The sequence below is a fragment of the Trematomus bernacchii genome, unplaced genomic scaffold, assembly GCF_902827165.1.
Source record: "Trematomus bernacchii unplaced genomic scaffold, fTreBer1.1, whole genome shotgun sequence".
Lineage (NCBI taxonomy): Eukaryota > Metazoa > Chordata > Actinopteri > Perciformes > Nototheniidae > Trematomus > Trematomus bernacchii.
In genome coordinates, this window is record NW_022987342.1 from 431990 (window position 1) to 448356 (window position 16367).

General features: G+C 39.7%; 2 protein-coding genes across 2 annotated transcripts; both read right to left on the bottom strand.

Moving 5' to 3' along the window:
• Positions 1-678: 678 nt before the first annotated feature.
• On the bottom strand, positions 679-4936 carry rps15a (ribosomal protein S15a). Its single transcript, XM_034131267.1, has 5 exons — positions 4863-4936; positions 3888-4025; positions 3515-3594; positions 3048-3133; positions 679-811 (listed from the first exon to the last, which is right to left on the bottom strand). Exons 2-5 carry the CDS (start codon positions 4018-4020, stop codon positions 718-720), a joined length of 393 nt encoding a protein of 130 aa, XP_033987158.1. The 5' UTR covers positions 4021-4025; positions 4863-4936; the 3' UTR covers positions 679-717.
• Positions 4937-7429: 2493 nt separating this feature from the next.
• notum2 (notum pectinacetylesterase 2) lies at positions 7430-13490 on the bottom strand. Its single transcript, XM_034131195.1, has 13 exons — positions 13325-13490; positions 13037-13081; positions 12679-12802; positions 12445-12497; positions 11824-11919; positions 11656-11716; positions 11380-11492; positions 11198-11300; positions 10638-10826; positions 10133-10233; positions 9182-9329; positions 9037-9084; positions 7430-7733 (listed from the first exon to the last, which is right to left on the bottom strand). Exons 1-13 carry the CDS (start codon positions 13488-13490, stop codon positions 7430-7432), a joined length of 1551 nt encoding a protein of 516 aa, XP_033987086.1.
• Positions 13491-16367: the final 2877 nt, after the last annotated feature.

Genomic DNA, 16367 nt, shown 5'->3' on the forward strand with positions numbered 1-16367 from the left:
TTTACTATGGGCTTTTTTGCTTCATATGTCCCGGGCGGGAGATTCATGTGATTGGTTGCTCGCAAAAAATCCTCAAGCTTCAGATACGCCCACCTCCAAGATTTTTTTAACGCTGCTGTGGAGACGGCCCGTTACAGTTTAAATCTTCCGGACAAAATTTGAAAAGTGCCAGTCAAAGGTCTTCTTAGTTTATTGAGCTTTAAAACAAATGAATAATGACTCAATAGGCCTATTATAATATAAAACACGGAGGACAGAGATCTTTTTTTCTCCCCCTCTTGACTTGATCAGAGCGGCTCCCCTCTCCTGCAGGGGGGCGTGGTCAGCTGCAGCTCACAGAATCAGCCCCGTAGACAGCAAACAGCACAGAGCGAAATGAGGCATGGCTAAAATGCATGATCTGTTTGGTATTTTGAAAACAGAAACGTATAAATATACCTTATATAGGTATGGCCCTACAATATTTCATTTAAATATAGCATGATAGGTGTCCTTTAAGCATGTCAACGTAATGTTGTCAGGTCACCTATTGCTGTTCAGTTTCTAGGCCTGCGTTACATTGTTTTACAGTGTGTACTATATGTATTTTTGTCTTATTTCTAAAAAGGACTGATTTAAACTGGCAATCTTGAGTCCACAGACATTTATGTTTGGAATAAATCACAGCACACTTCCAGCTTACACTTGGTTGTTTTTTTATTTGCAGTTCTTTACATTTTAGAAAAAGAATCCAAGAATTTTGCCTCCTGTGTGTTTTCGTCTGGCCTCTTCGTGGTCCATGATGCCAGCCGAGGTGGTCAACACAATGTATCTGTGGAAACAAAAGTCACTATGTTATTATACAACTCTAGCAAATCCACCTAACTGCAAGTGTATAAGGTCAGACAGACTGTGTGACTTATGACTAAATGTCTTTCACATGGACCACAAATGTATTCATCATATAGAAACTAGTACAAATACAACCAAAAAAGCCAAACCACAGCAGCAATACAATAATTTAAACACCCTTTGGATTACTGACTTGAACCATCATTCTAATTTATCTAAATAAGGGCCAAAATCAAAGACCGAAAACTAATTCTGAAAATACTTCAAAAAGCCACAATATACTTTCATATTTGAACATATGAGTAACCCCTACTCTTATTTACTACGGTTGGTTTTTTTATTTCGAAAGTTACATTTGTAGAAAATAAACAACTTAATGGGGAGATCCTTAGTTTGCAGAGTCGTAGATAGTATACTCTCTCTGGGTACTCTTGCGTTTAGTGCATCTCTTTTTGCAACTGACCGAGCGCCACAGGTGAATGTGGACAGTTAACTCCAATCGTGTTCAAATCTGTTTTATACGTCTTCTAGGGTGGGATCAGATAACTTAAAGTAGCAAAACAAATGGACTGGCCTCTCTGGACATAAGGAAATATTAGCATCACAAATTAAATTACTGCACTGATGAATGTCTATACATGTTGAAACAATTTCAAAACATTCATCTGCTACTTAGTAATATATATCTACTATCTAATATATATCATTCCAATAACTTGTATATAGACTCGTACTGCACTATTCCACTTTATTTTAGAACTATTTTTATTTTTGTATTACTTTTACTATCTGTATTATTATGTTGCATTGTTGGAGAAGCCTGTGACCTAAGATTTTCAACGACATAATTACTCTGTAGCTATGTCAGTTTGACAATAAAGAACCTTGATGTGGGAAAGCACATTCAGTTACTTTCTTACTACATTGCTTGGAGAGCATGCGAAAATCATTTTATCTACAAGCATAATACCATTACTTTATATAAGTTTCAGTCCAACTCATGACCATCACATGTACTCCCCATTTCTGCTATATCCTCCAATACATTAAACTGAGATGCACCATTAATGCAGAGTTAAGGCGTCATAAGACTATTTAATACTTCTATGACTGCATGAGGCCATCTATAAGATAAAAACCATCTTCGGCAGCAACAATAAGTGCCAATAACTTTGTTGCTGTTATAGTGAGATAAATACTTTCAACAAATACCACCTTTCCTCAAAAACAAAAGCTTCTGCCACTCATTTAGAGCACACATTCCCTTTAGATTCAAACTAAAAAAAGCCATACTGTGTGTTCAAAGTGATAGCCTGCCATCTCAATTAGTCAAATAACATACAAGACAAACTCATTTCTAGTTTTTAAATTCAGCTTCAATTCATGAATTAAATGAACAGCAGTCACTTCACAACAATTATAAACTCATGGGTTGTATAATGTTTTTTATCCCGGCCTATCTATTGCAGTAGAAGAAAAAATAAAATAAAATTTCGGAACGAGTTCAGGCGAGTTGCCGACATTGTCTCTGACAACGAGAAAAATCAGTAAGATGGGGTGCTGTAAATCTGTCAGTAGTATCGGTACCACAGAGAGAGGGTCCCCTGCATCTAGCGGGCAGCGGGGACTCAGTCTATTTAGATTGCAGGTTACCGATAGGGAACCAAGACTTTTCCTGCTAAAGGTTCCCTGTACAAGTTTTTGTTTTGCATCACGCACCAAAAAAGTAGAAGCATGATTCGCTAAGGGGTGTAGAATTAACACTTTCTGCAGTAGGACTATCGCACACCACAATGTATTCTCTGAACCAATATATCCTGAAGGCTTTCTGCAGGTACAGAATGATACTGGGAAATGTCTTATATCATACCTCCTTTCAGCAATCAATGCTATAAATAAATGTTTTTTTAAACCCTGTAAAAAGTACTTTTGTTCAGTACAATCACTGAATGTTTCTCATTTAAAAGTTTGTTTTAGCCTAGGAGAATTCTGGGAGCAAAATTATTTCCAGTACATTTACATTTCTTGATAAAAAACCTTTTTCCAGAGCAACACCAAAGGACGGCCAAGCAATAGCAGGCAAGTTAAGCATGATGCCAAGCTACGGTAGTTACCAACTAATGAAGAGTAAAACAAGGGAGCATTGGGACTAAACTCCTATCCAGTGGGTTCAGTTCTACCAACATTCAGTTATAAAAAAAGTGTTTGATTCTCACCCAAACTGTCTAGAGGGCAGCAGGTTGTTCTGCCACTTCTCCAGGTCCTTGAGCTGGAGATCAAAACGAGGACTGATCACTCCACACTGAAAAGATAAGAAACTTCACTTAGTACTCATACAGATTAAATACTTTAGATGCACCATCTGTGAAAACTTGAGAATTCTCTTGGATGTTGCATTTACCACTTTCCAACCATAAAAAGCATCAACTTCACACACTAAAGTAATGAGATTTATAAAAGTAGATGCTTGAAAAAACTATGTCTGGAGGATAGTTACTAGAGATGTTATTTGGAGGATGCTTGAAAAACTGCCACAGCGCAAAAAAAAAACACCTAAGTTTGGTGTTTCTTTCATGTTAACGCGCGTGCAAGAATAGCCAATTCAAACAGTTAGCATTTACCCTATAGTGTCTCAAAAGGAGAAGTATATTGATACTTCAGAGCTGGGTCTAAATTACTTTACCTTGTTCAGCCTGCCTGTGAGATTCACGACGATTTTCCCGGCTCTGTGGTCGTCAATGATCTCAAACTCGCCAATGTAACCTGGAGGCACAAATGACAAACAACAACAATAAGCAGAAGACTCGCGGAAGAGTTATCTTTTCGCCCCGATGAGTTTAATATTCTAAACTGATTGAAATATCAAGTTCAGCAGCAATTAATCTAGACAGACACTTTTAACAATCATATAAGCTTTTGTAATGTGCAACTCTCCAGCTTAACAACAGTTCAGTTATAGACCAGAGCAACAAGCTGCCACATGGCCAAATTATTAAGTCAGCATTTCATGACACAAACACTATTCATTCATAGCAGAGAACTTAACAGCCACTCACCGTGCTTCATCATGACGGTTAGGAAGCGCACAATAACCTTGGAGCAAGGCCTGAGGAGGACCTGGCGTTTCCCACGTTTCTCAGCATTGTTGATGCATTTCAGAGCATCTGCGAGTACGTTCATGCGCACCATGATGCCTGTGGACGGACACAAAGACCACAGTTGAATGTTAAAGAGTGACACAGATGATCTTCAACCAACAGAAATGAGCTGTGCTTATTTCCCCATTATCCTGTGGGGCTGTTTTCCCCATAGCCGTCATTCTCTCATACTTTGACTGATATACAAGTTTGGGCATAAACCCTCTTTCCTACAATTTAGAAATGATGGCACATGAGGTGGAGCACCAAACGTTATGTCGAGTTAGCTACACCTTGCTAGCACCACTAATTTAACGACGCGTAGTTGTAGCACCAACAAGTAATAGCAACATGGCTAACCATAGCAACTTACGTTACGAAAAAAATGATACGAACATGTTTTACTCGCATTAAGTTAAACGACACTTGAATAGTAAAACGCAGAATCCCAACACAGCATGGTCCTTCATGAGCACACGGAATGGCTACTTAGCCTAGCCGAATACATTTCAAATAGACAAGCAGAGCATCTCCCAACACTAGCACACACAATGGTCAACGCGATGTCAACCATGTACGGAATATTTTACACACGAATATGTTTGTAAAGCTTACAGGTTTTGTGTTTTAAATTAAATAGACACGTATTTGGTCACAAAGCTAATAGTTATAAAGGCGCCTTGAACGCACCGATTTCCAGGCCGAGCAGAGGGGCTTGCTCGATGAAATGTATAGTCCAGATGTGTTTAACCTGTTCCACTAAACGAGGCGATAATCACCTCAAATCATTAATGTGAGCTTTGGCTTCAAGATGATCGTATAAATGCAACATTTAACATTCTGATGCTTTAGATACTTAAAGGATTGGAGGTGACAGTGTAATAAGCATCTTACCGGTTCTGCAATATGGCGGAAAGAGGAAGTCGGAAAAAACCGCAAGGCATTATGGGAGAAAATCCAAGACCTTTTAAATCGAGATGATACACACCAGTCCAGCACCAAATGATATTTAAGTCTTTGATAAGTAACGTGTTATACCTCCACTGTTCCACTTTAAAATGACACTAAAAGTATTTTCACATTTACTTATTTGTTCCGTAAAGTGGCTTGAATTTGTGTTTATATGACGTGATTACTTTTATTTAATAATTGTGTTTTTATTGCGTATAATTAAATAAATATAAATCTAGAACCATTCATTGTGTCACTATTAAATACGGGCAGGATCTTTAGTAAATATGTGCGAACACGAACTGGTCTTTCTGTGATAACCATTGATAAAGAGTTAACACCTATTTGAGCATTGTTCCAACACCAAGAACGAACATCCAGCAAGACCTTTGTAGATTTGTAATTGATATTTAAATATGGAATCAGATGTAAATAGCCTACTTTACATACTTATAGCTAAAAATGTGGTGTCTGGTTTCTTTTTCTTTTCCCAAGAAAATAATGTTGTATGTGAAATAATATGTTAAACTATTTTATAAAAGGATATTAAGAAACGTAATAATTGCATGCTTTATTTTATTTTGTACTGTGATATAGCTGTGCTTTTGTTTAAAGAAAAACAAAAAAATAGTTAATTAATTTAAATACAATTTACATTTAAAGCAGTGCCACCTAGTGAGTAGGAAGAATTATTGCATGCGTGCATATCTATCCATTTTAATGGATTTCGCTTGGGCAAAACTGATTTGATAGAAAACGAAAGTAAAACATATAGCAGCAACTTTGTGCATACATAGTATTTTACAATTATACTCCAGTTGTATATAGAGCCTATGAAGTTTAATGAAAGACGTGTTAATTCCCCACATTACATGCAATATAGTTTTAATCATGATAAACGACAAAGCCTTTATCAAATTATTTATGCACACCCAATTTTGGGTGAAAATAGAGAATACATTAACATGAGATTTGGCAGCAATTAAAAGTGGACACATTGTTTTACAAAAGATGATTTATTTGGATATGATCATTTTCTAAAAGCTTTGAAGATACTTTGCATATCTCATGGCACACTTAGAATAATTGAATCAAAGAATTCAAGGTAAAAAATAAAATGCCAAGATGAAGAAGGAATCATGTTCGTTTATTTGATAAGGACCACTGACAACAACACAAGCTATGAAAAAACAGGTATTTTGCATCTTCTCATTGCACCTTTACACATATCTTATGAATGCATTACATTAAATGTAAGAGAATACACAAACAGAATTGGATAACCCCACGAGAGTGTTTTCCATGACCTAAGAGACAATTAATTATCTTTATTCCCTGTTTTAACATAAACAACATGGCAATATTTGTTACCAGTGGGTACAATTCTTGTCAAATCCAAGTGATTACCAAAAAGTTATTACAGGTCCTAGATAAAAGTTAAAAATACAGTTACATTTACTTCTATAAATTTCTTGCAACACATGCATGATATTGTAAAAGAAGTATGAGTTTAAATGTTAACAACAATAAATGTTTTGCAATACAGAGTCTGTATTATGTCGATGTTATAGATTTTCCTGACCACTGAGTGGTGAATAACCACAGCGTTGACGTTGTTTTTTAGAGAGTTCTTCTCTAGTGGTAGGCAGTTTAATGCCGTTTTCAATTAATTGGCCTGCTCTCTAAATATTTTCATCAGCATCGGCCAATGAAAAACCCCTATTGGTCAACCAGTAGCAGACTTCCCATGTCAAATAGGTACATTTCTGCTGGCCAACTTAGAACAATATCACACTTTAGTCTTACATGCACATAAAATGTGGATATATATATTTAGCATAGTTAGCATAGCATCGAGAGCTAGAGACTAAAGCTAAGTCACAAAAATCTGAATGAGTTTCTTTGGAACTGGGTTTGCAAAAAATTATGTGTGAGTACAGTTTTTTTGTGATTCTGAATTGTATAATATTTTCTATTTTCGTATTATATTTTAACAATCCGAAAATCAAAGTGTGAATAATTGCTATCGCATTGAAAGCAAGACTGAAAGAGAATAAATACATATTTCTTTCAAGCTGATCCTGACTATAGTTTATGGTATGCAAATGTTTTTAATGAGTCCTGTCAAAGCAACACGTTTGTGTCTCTGACACTGTGTGAAAGCATTTATTCGATTAAAAAGTATTCAACTCTACTGCTGTGCTCTGAAGTTAGATTTTCATGTAGAGTGATGCAGTACGTCCAACCGTCTGCTAAAACTCAAAGCTACTCAACCACTACAACTGAAACGCCTCAGATTCAGGCCCAAAGCTCTTTCCTCTTGTGTCCAGTAGAGGGACAGCCAAACCACTCAGACTCAGTAACACATGAAGCATAATGGAATGCTGAGCAGCACAACGTAGTAACCAGATTTCTGTACTATTTCTATGGTTACATAAACATTTCAACACATTCTTTCTTCCATCAAGCCTTTGCTTGGCTTTCTCTTGAGCTGCGAATCACTCTATCACTTAGCCACCATTGCTGACCATGCTGGCCAGAGCATCTGCATCTCCCTGGGGATCTAGGCCCAGCCTCTGGAGGTCAAGTCCCATAGCAACCAGCATCTGGAACAGGGTGAGCTCCTGCTGGGTGGTCTGGTCCACCAAGGCTGGGCAGGTGGGGTTGCACTGGGGCCTTTGGCAGTTGTCAACCAGGTGGAATGGACAGCCTTTGGAAGGGGTTCTGTTGTTGCGGGTTGCCTCCAGACTCCTGTCCCAGCAGTGCAGGGCTCTTGGTAAAGAGGTGCCTTTAACTTGGAAACTCATCCAGTTGCTAGAAGAACAACAATACAACCAAATTAGGGATTCGAAATAAACCAAGGAAAATGTGGAAACAAAGTGTGGGGGAGAAGCTGTCGGAAAGCAATGAAATACAATGAATATAGATTGTGGCCGATAAGGTTAAAAACTGATGATCAGGAAAGTGTCATCAGTAACTTCATGGTCTGATGCAGGCTTTGCAAGTGCTTTAGCCACTTTTGGGGCATTTTCTTGGTAATAAGAGTGTGTCAACCTCCAGTTCTGAAAAGTAAAGCTATTGTGGAAGTGCCTTAAACCTGCATTCTTGTAATAGCCAGCTCCACTGGATGCAAGAAAAGAAGTCTGATTGTATAGAAATCTATTAAACTTTTCACTTGAGGTTTGCCTCAGGAAACATGTTCCTAATATGTGTGTGGTCTCAATTCACTATATATATATATATATATTAAAATATCATAGAAAACTAAATAATGATCATTTTGTAAATTATGGTCACATTTAGACAAAATTAGACAAAATAGAATAGTATGATTTAGGGTGGCTATCATGTTATTGACAGGTAAGTCCCACAGTGCTGTCCAGAGTTGGGTGTAATACAAAAAGTCTAAGCCTTAGAGTCTAAGAAGTTGGCTTTTATATTTACTGTTAAGTATGTTTAGTTTTTTTTAACTTGTTGTTCTCGATAGCCATCCTAGTAAATATCTCATTTAATGTAAAATACCAATCCACCCCATCTAACCAAGCGAGCAAAATAGCTCTAGCGTTAGCTCTCCTGACTTTATGTTTACTGTATTAACTTCCCCACTCGGTCTCACTTGTTACAACCTCCATCCTCTCGTCCAATCTATAATCCCTTTTGCTACTTAAAAACAAGATGGCGACAGCCAGTCGACAATATACAAATAGGTTATGTCAGAGTGACTACTTCCTTTAACAGTCTTTGGTTACATCACAGAATAGCCAATGCAAAGTTACCCACAATGACCTTGGACCTTCAGCACCTCCCATAAAGAATCATCTCCCATAATAAATACCTGTAACTTAGCCCGACTCTGTAAACTGAGCTGAGGCTGAGGCAGACCCACCCATGTCCATCCATGTAACAAAATAATGAGTGTGTTCAAGGGGTACAGAGGGGTTAGAGAAAGTGTGAAATGGCATTTGGTGACATGAAGAATGTGGTGTGATGAACGAGCACACCAAAAAGCAGCATGAGCTCACTAGGTAGAGATGATTACTGGTGCAGACGTGAATAAAGTGTGAGGGGAAGGCGTTAAAGTGCTTTACCATCACAGAAGTCAAACATCCATTCTTACCTTTTGGTGATCGCTGTGTGGGAAAGGCAGGACGGAGCAAACACAGCCCTGAATAAAAAACACACAGAAGAATATTTGAACTACATGGTGCATATGAGAACAATTGTTATCGGGTTACTCTTCTAACAGCTTTTTGGGAACTTACGTGACATCTCTAAGTGAGTTCTTAAGCTCCCTGCCTAAATTCTGTATGTACTGCCACTGCTCCTCTGACAGACTATGACCGCCCATGTAGATGTTTTCCACTCTCAGCTGCTCTTCATCAAACAGCCACTGCATCACAAACAGAGGGGCTACAGGGAAGACAAAAAGCTCATATTTAGATGCTCAATACATTTATATTAAGAATTGGTAAGATGATTATGTGCAATATGAAATAGGACACAAATAGTCCTGAACCTGTAGAGAATTGTCACCCGACAGTTCCCTTTAGCTTCTTTATGCTTACTGTATTATTTCTATTGCCTGCAAAAGCCAGACCGAACCTATGTACAGAAAGTGCTCTGCACCTAATGGCAGACAGATCAAATTATTTTGCAAATCCTACAGGGTGAACATACTGTATCAAAGCATTTAACAGCTAGAGAGACCAATATATTTCTAAGTAGTTAGTCGGTAACAGAACAAAGCTAAATTGAATACATTTTGATAATACATTTACAAGGTGGCCCGAAATGATTTGTTTTTAGGCAACTGTTTGGAAACAAGTTCACCTCGAGACAAAGTGGCCAGACGCTTTTAGTCTCTGAACGTTTCGAAAATCACTGGTGACACCACTGTAGAAGCTGAAGGAAAAGTTGTGTTTTTCCTGAGCTTCATAATGGGACAGACACTATTAAAACAAAGACTGAAAAGTCCATTCGTTGTAGCGTAATCAGACGAGTTGAAACATAAAGTAGAAAGTGATGGACTTATATGGCAGTATGTGTTGTGTCAAACGGATCACCCTCCTAGCTTTATGACTGCCAAAATAGGCATTGACAAGTTCATTCATACAAAGTATGAGGTCAAGCATCCTCAAGTCAGTGGTCATGGTAGTTAAACAAGAATAAGTATATAGACGCCCCAATAGATAGATGATGGATGAGGCTCTCACAGGTCAAGGTTGAGTACAGTTTGTGGCCAAAGAAGCACTGCCACTCCTCTCCTCTCTTATAGAGCTGCAGACATCTGTCAGGCACAACCCCATTCCACAGTCTGAGAAAAAAAACACAACACACTGTCAATACACACACATATAGTGCTCAGATGCTAAAATACATTACACAATAAAGGCAAACATAACAGCACTAGAGCCAACAGTATAACCAACGCTATATCATACAAAATGTTGTTCCCGTAGAACTTCATTCTCAATTTAGTTACGTTTACTTTTGCAATTTTTAACATAAAATCAGGACTACTGAGTGAAAGTTCACGCTTCTATTATTAATCCATCAACCCCAATTTCCTCCCTAGAAATGTACACAGACTTTGATGACACAAACAAATCTAATCCGGGAGAAAATAGGTTTCCCTAGATACGTAAATTACTGTTTTCAAATACAAAAGTATTTCTTTCATTAAAAAATATGGTCTGACTGAAAAATGCATGACTTTACCGAAGTCCTATCTTGATAGCATCTTCAGGTGAGCAGGAGATAGTTTCTGGGCAGTTTGGTGATCTCTGCTGTTTACTTTCTAGAAACCATCCTGAGTCCACAAGGCCTCGGACCTGAGCCTCTGCACCGAGCAGCTCCAGCTGACTGGCCACCCTATCGATGTTCAGCAAAACACCTGTTCCACCAGCACTGCAGGGGAGCAAAGACAATGAATAAGTTTGGCTTTCAGAGTTGAATATTTGTTAGTGGTATCAAAACGACAGGGCATCCCAGCTTTTAGCATTCATACAGTGGATCCTGTTTTAATGCTCAAGGAAGTTCCAACAACCATGGTGCTAACCTGGGAGGAATGTGGACCATTGCAGGGCAAGTCCCTTTAATAGGCATCATGTCATTGTCCACAGATGACTGTAAACATCTTTATTGTTGACAAGAGGATGCACCCAAAATAGAGCTTCTCTCGTTTAATGTTTGGATTGGAAATGATCCAGAGTGTACGGGGGAATGCACGCTCTCGTCCAAAAGGTGTGGTCAGCGTCAGAATGATAAAACAAACTCACCTCGTGCCAGACAGCATGACAACCTTCGCCAGTTTGATTCCTTTGGGGATGAGGTCTTTGATGACCTCGCGGATAATCAGGGAACCCATGAAGGTGTACTCAGCTGATAACAAGAAAACATGTCAATTGATTCGGAGCACCATACTAAAGAGTAAAAAAAGAACAACCTTGAAGAAACTTACTTGCATTTGTATTTCTATCTCTCTCCTTTTCTCTGCCTTGTCGCTGCCTTGGAGGAGGAGTTGGGGCAGGCCCATTGCCACTCCATACATCACTAGAACAGTACGGGATGAATCTAGAGAAATGGACACAATCACTAATGTCAACAGACTTGTATAGCTTAGACCTGTCAAAACTTGATGGAGAGTAGTCCCTGTCTGACAAACTTTAAAACATTTGATTTTTGTGTTTGCAAGGAGCCACGATGAGACATATAGTGAGCACAAACAAGTACTTACACAATGTTTGCATTATTCCAGTGTGGGTTTTCCTCTGCTTGAGAAGACAATATTCCAGTTCCTGTCAATCCAGTAATCAAAGATGAGACAGATTTCCCTTTTGTCTCAGTAAGATATCTTAAAACAAGCAACACCAAGTGCATTTCAAGAACTGTCTGGCTGACCTACCTCTTTTTGTTTGGGGCCACCCCGTTGAGCTCATTAGTCGGGGTATATTTTGGTACCTGGAATCACAGGTCTCTTTGCTGTGGCAGCACCAGCCACCTAAAAATAATAGAGACTAATATTAGACAGTAACATCAGGCACAGCATGGGAGACCCTTGTTAGCACATCACAGAGGCCCATGAGGAATGAAGAGGACTGCACCTGCAGCCTGGTCTGCTAATGATATGCACTCAGAGTCCGACCAAGAAGAAAAATGAATGACTTATAGTGCATAATTGAATGGTATCTGACTTGATTAATTTAGAAAAAACTATTTACTCTACTACTCGGAATAATACACTTATAAATCTTGTAAAACAAAGTCCAAAATGTTTGTGTTTCGGAAATGTGATGCACATGTCTGCTATGCTCCCAGGATACACACATAAGTCCAACTGGGGACCAATCCACCTAAATTCCCCCATTCCAAGTCTATCTAAGTGACAGGCAGCAACCAAAGAAGGAGAAAAACAGAAGATGACGGGACAAGATGACATCCCCATCAAAATTCCAATGGGGGCATCACGCCAAAACAAGCTGACCTTTGGGGACCAAGTTATCCAGTTGGGTTTTAAAATACTCACCTTCCAGAAATATCAGCCATCGGCGACTTCCTCTGAACTCCTTTAGGTAAAACCTGTACAACCACAAATACACAGGAATGAGGGGATGGTGACGATAAAGCAGCCATGTATGGAAGGAGACCATGATGCTCTGTGCTTCTAAAATCAAGGTATTGCGACATGACAAAAACAGCTTACTTCCCTGCTAAGGATTTCAGGAAAACAAGTGAGAGATAAACATCCGGAACATCTCACCCAGCTGCTGATCCATCATTGCATGTAACTTGGGTGTTCTTGAGGAATTGCAATCTCATATCAGCTGTCTGTTGTCCAGCAGCTCGAACTCCTGCAACACCCTCACGTGTGGCTTCATCTGTGCCTCCAATACTTCCTGCTCCTTTAGTGCTTACTGCAGTTCCAGTACTTCCAGTACCTCTAGTGCTTCCAGTACTTCCAGCTCCTTTAGTGCTTACTGCACTTCCAGTACTTCCAGCACTTGCAGTACTTCCAGTACCTCTAGTGCTTCCAGCAGTTCCAGTAGTTCCAGTACCTCTAGTGCTTCCAGTACTTCCACTGCCTCCAGTACTTCCACTGCCTCCAGTACTTCCAGTGCCTCTAGTGCCTCCAGTACTTCCAGTGCCTCCAGTACTTCCAGTGCCTCTAGTGCCTCCAGTACTTCCAGTGCCTCCAGTACTTCCACTGCCTCCAGTACTTCCACTGCCTCTAGTGCCTCCAGTACTTCCACTGCCTCCAGTACTTCCAGTGCTTCCAGTACTTCCACTGCCTCCAGTGCTTCCAGTACTTCCACTGCCTCCAATAATTCCACTGCCTCCAGTACTTCCAGTACTTCCAGTGCTTCCAGTACTCCCAGTGGCTCCAGTGCCTCCAGTGCCTCTAGTGCTACCAGGAGTCTGATTGACCACGGGGGGAGACTGACCAACATCACCTCCTTGGTTCCCACCAGACTTCTTGGGGGACTTACCACTAGGTTTAGCATTGTTGCGGTTGTTCTGACACCAGATTCCACCGATCAAAAGCAAGAACGCAACCTTGCCCAGTATATTCATATCTAAGGCAGAATAAGAAAACATACATGCAATGCATCACTCATACTCTGTCTTCAGAAGTATTTATCATAACGTAAAAATCTTGCTTGGCATAGATATTTCTTGTTTTTTTAACTAATCGTCCATAACTTGTTTTCTAATTTAAATCAATAACTTTTCAACATAGGAGTTTACTTACTTCTTTAAGAAGAATCAGCTTGGAGGACTGTTGCTGAAGCACTGCAGGGGTCTGGCAAATAACCAGTGCTGCTGATGAGAGAGTGAGAAGTTCAGAGCGCAGGTTTGAGAGGAGGATGCCAGTCAGGAGAAGTGATGAAGCCTTGACCAGGTTTTAATGAAGCCTGCAAATCAGCAGTGAGCTTTATAGTGCCACCATCAGATGTCCTCCCATTTTCCCTTGCTACTCCAACCAGGCCCTGAGATAATTTGCTGACGACACACCGTGAGGGGAGGTACCGGATGACCAGTGGCGAGGAGAAAAGATAACACACGTGTCTCTTCAACATATTTCAAGTCTTTGCACACACCCACCACTTAGCCCTCTCCCATCAGACCATGGTTCAAGAACGAGCTCTCCTTCCCCCTATCGTCTCTCTTCTTCTCCCTCCCACCCTCCACCTCTTATTGCCAGTGTTTTGATTTAAACATTTACATGGTCAGCATAAATGCATGGCCCCTTTGCGTGGAATGTGACCCAGGGGTCATTGGAGGACACACCTCAAACACTTTCCGACACGGGAATGAATAGTACCGTAAGCTTTCCGCATAGTAAACGATTTAGCATGCACTTTTATGGCACAGGTGGTGTACAATCTAGTTAGCTGTCGCAATTATCCCAAAACTTTGAAAATTATACATATTACAAGTAATAATAACAGAAATGTGTTAAATAACAGTTTCTTCAAAACACAACACATACAGTAGCTATAGGAGTTTGATAAAAAATAACATTAAAACAAATGTAATGATTATTTCCAATTATATTTTTTGGTTTATGAACATTGATAAATCAAAAAACATGTATTTATATATTTGAATTCACAGGGCAATATTTTTTGTTTGGCCCCTATATACCCCAGGGTACATACAGAGCAGAGTTTTAAGTATGTTGTTCTGACAACAAGATAAACCAATGAAGGACAGAACCAGAAGATGAAGGATCCACCTATAACAGTTGATATTATACTTCAATGGTACCCATTGTATTAATGATACGTATTCAACTCTTGTTATATCTTCTGGGCCCTGGGAAGTTCCCCGCTTTGCTTTTTTGTAGATCCAGCCTTGTGCCCCTAGGATGGCTGTAGGGTGACGTACCGCTGATCGCTTAAGGATCACGAGGCCAAGGGCTCTAAAATTCTCAACAATGAAATGCACACCATCCTGACGTGTCAATCACATCAAATAATGATTGCTTGGAAGGCCAGAGGCTACACCGGGCTGCTGGGGCTGCTGGGGCTGTAAGTATTGCAGGGTGGCAAGGAGGTATGACAATGTGTTTTAGACATTAAAACAGAAAGAATCCAGTACAATTAAAGTAATTCTTTTTGACATCTCACTAAGGGTACTGGACACAGTGACAACAGTACACACACTGCACGATCAACCTTGTAACAGGTGAAGGGCTGTACAATGATTTCAATAGGCACATATAAAAACATTATGATTAGGTCAAAGGTGTACCATAGAATGACTATCAGAATATCTGTATTTAGTGGATGTGTTGAAGATTATTTATCTCTGGCAAAAGAAAATCATTATCATACAGAAAGTTTGCAATAATGACCTAACCATTTCAAGACGTAAGGCAGAGGAATTTATCAAGGTTTCTCTCATTGCTTTGGTATTTTTGTATCATTTTCAAGCATTTCTTTGCTACTTTCAACTATCGCCAGACAGAAAACAAAGCTACTCAAAAATATGTCTGTGAGATTGTATGCACCTACGTGCAATAAAAATGTACCCTAAGGTCATCACTATACTGAATTTGATCTACCGAGCTGAACAATTCTTCATTCCTTCAGTTGTCTTGAAGCATGCACACCACCATCTGTCTTCCCAGAAATCAATGCAACAATGTGTTTAACAGATACCTCAAATAGCTTAAAAGCGAAAGAAGATGCTGTAAATCTATCATCATTGCGCTAGAATGTCACGATCAGAGAGATGGCATTGCTGCTATTTTGTTTTTCTTTGATATGGGATTGGACAGAATGATACCTTTTTCACAGAGGGCTTCAGATCAATGGATATAAGTGAATGTGTGTGTTAATACTGCGGTGATTCAACTCCCACAACTTCTCATGGATCAAACACTGTCCCTCACACACACACACACACACACACACACACACACACACACACACACACACACACACACACACACACACACACACACACACACACACACACACACACACACACACACACACACACACACACACACACACAAGGGGCACCTGTAAGGGGCTCACGAAGCATGTTGAACTTCACCCATACAGGGGCAACAGCTTGACTCCTTGTGCAGCATAGTAGGCATTCCTTTACCTCCTACCTCTTGTGTTGTTATTTTTCACAGCCAACCTCCAAGGTCAGGACACCTAAAGCCTGGGTGGTCCGGGCACTTTGTCTTCTGAGCATTTCTGTCATCACTGGCCTCAAAAGCTGAGTGCTGGGCATTGAGTTGGCTTATTTGTCGGCTGATGGCTCCAAAGAACAACGAACCAGACACAGGTAGTCATGTGCTGGATTCTTATGATCACACTACTGAATAGAAATTTGGCCACTCACAGATACAACTCCAAAACACCATGAACCTCTTATTCAAACAATGAAGAGGTTAAATCCACATGTTTTAAGACTTTTTAAAACACTTAT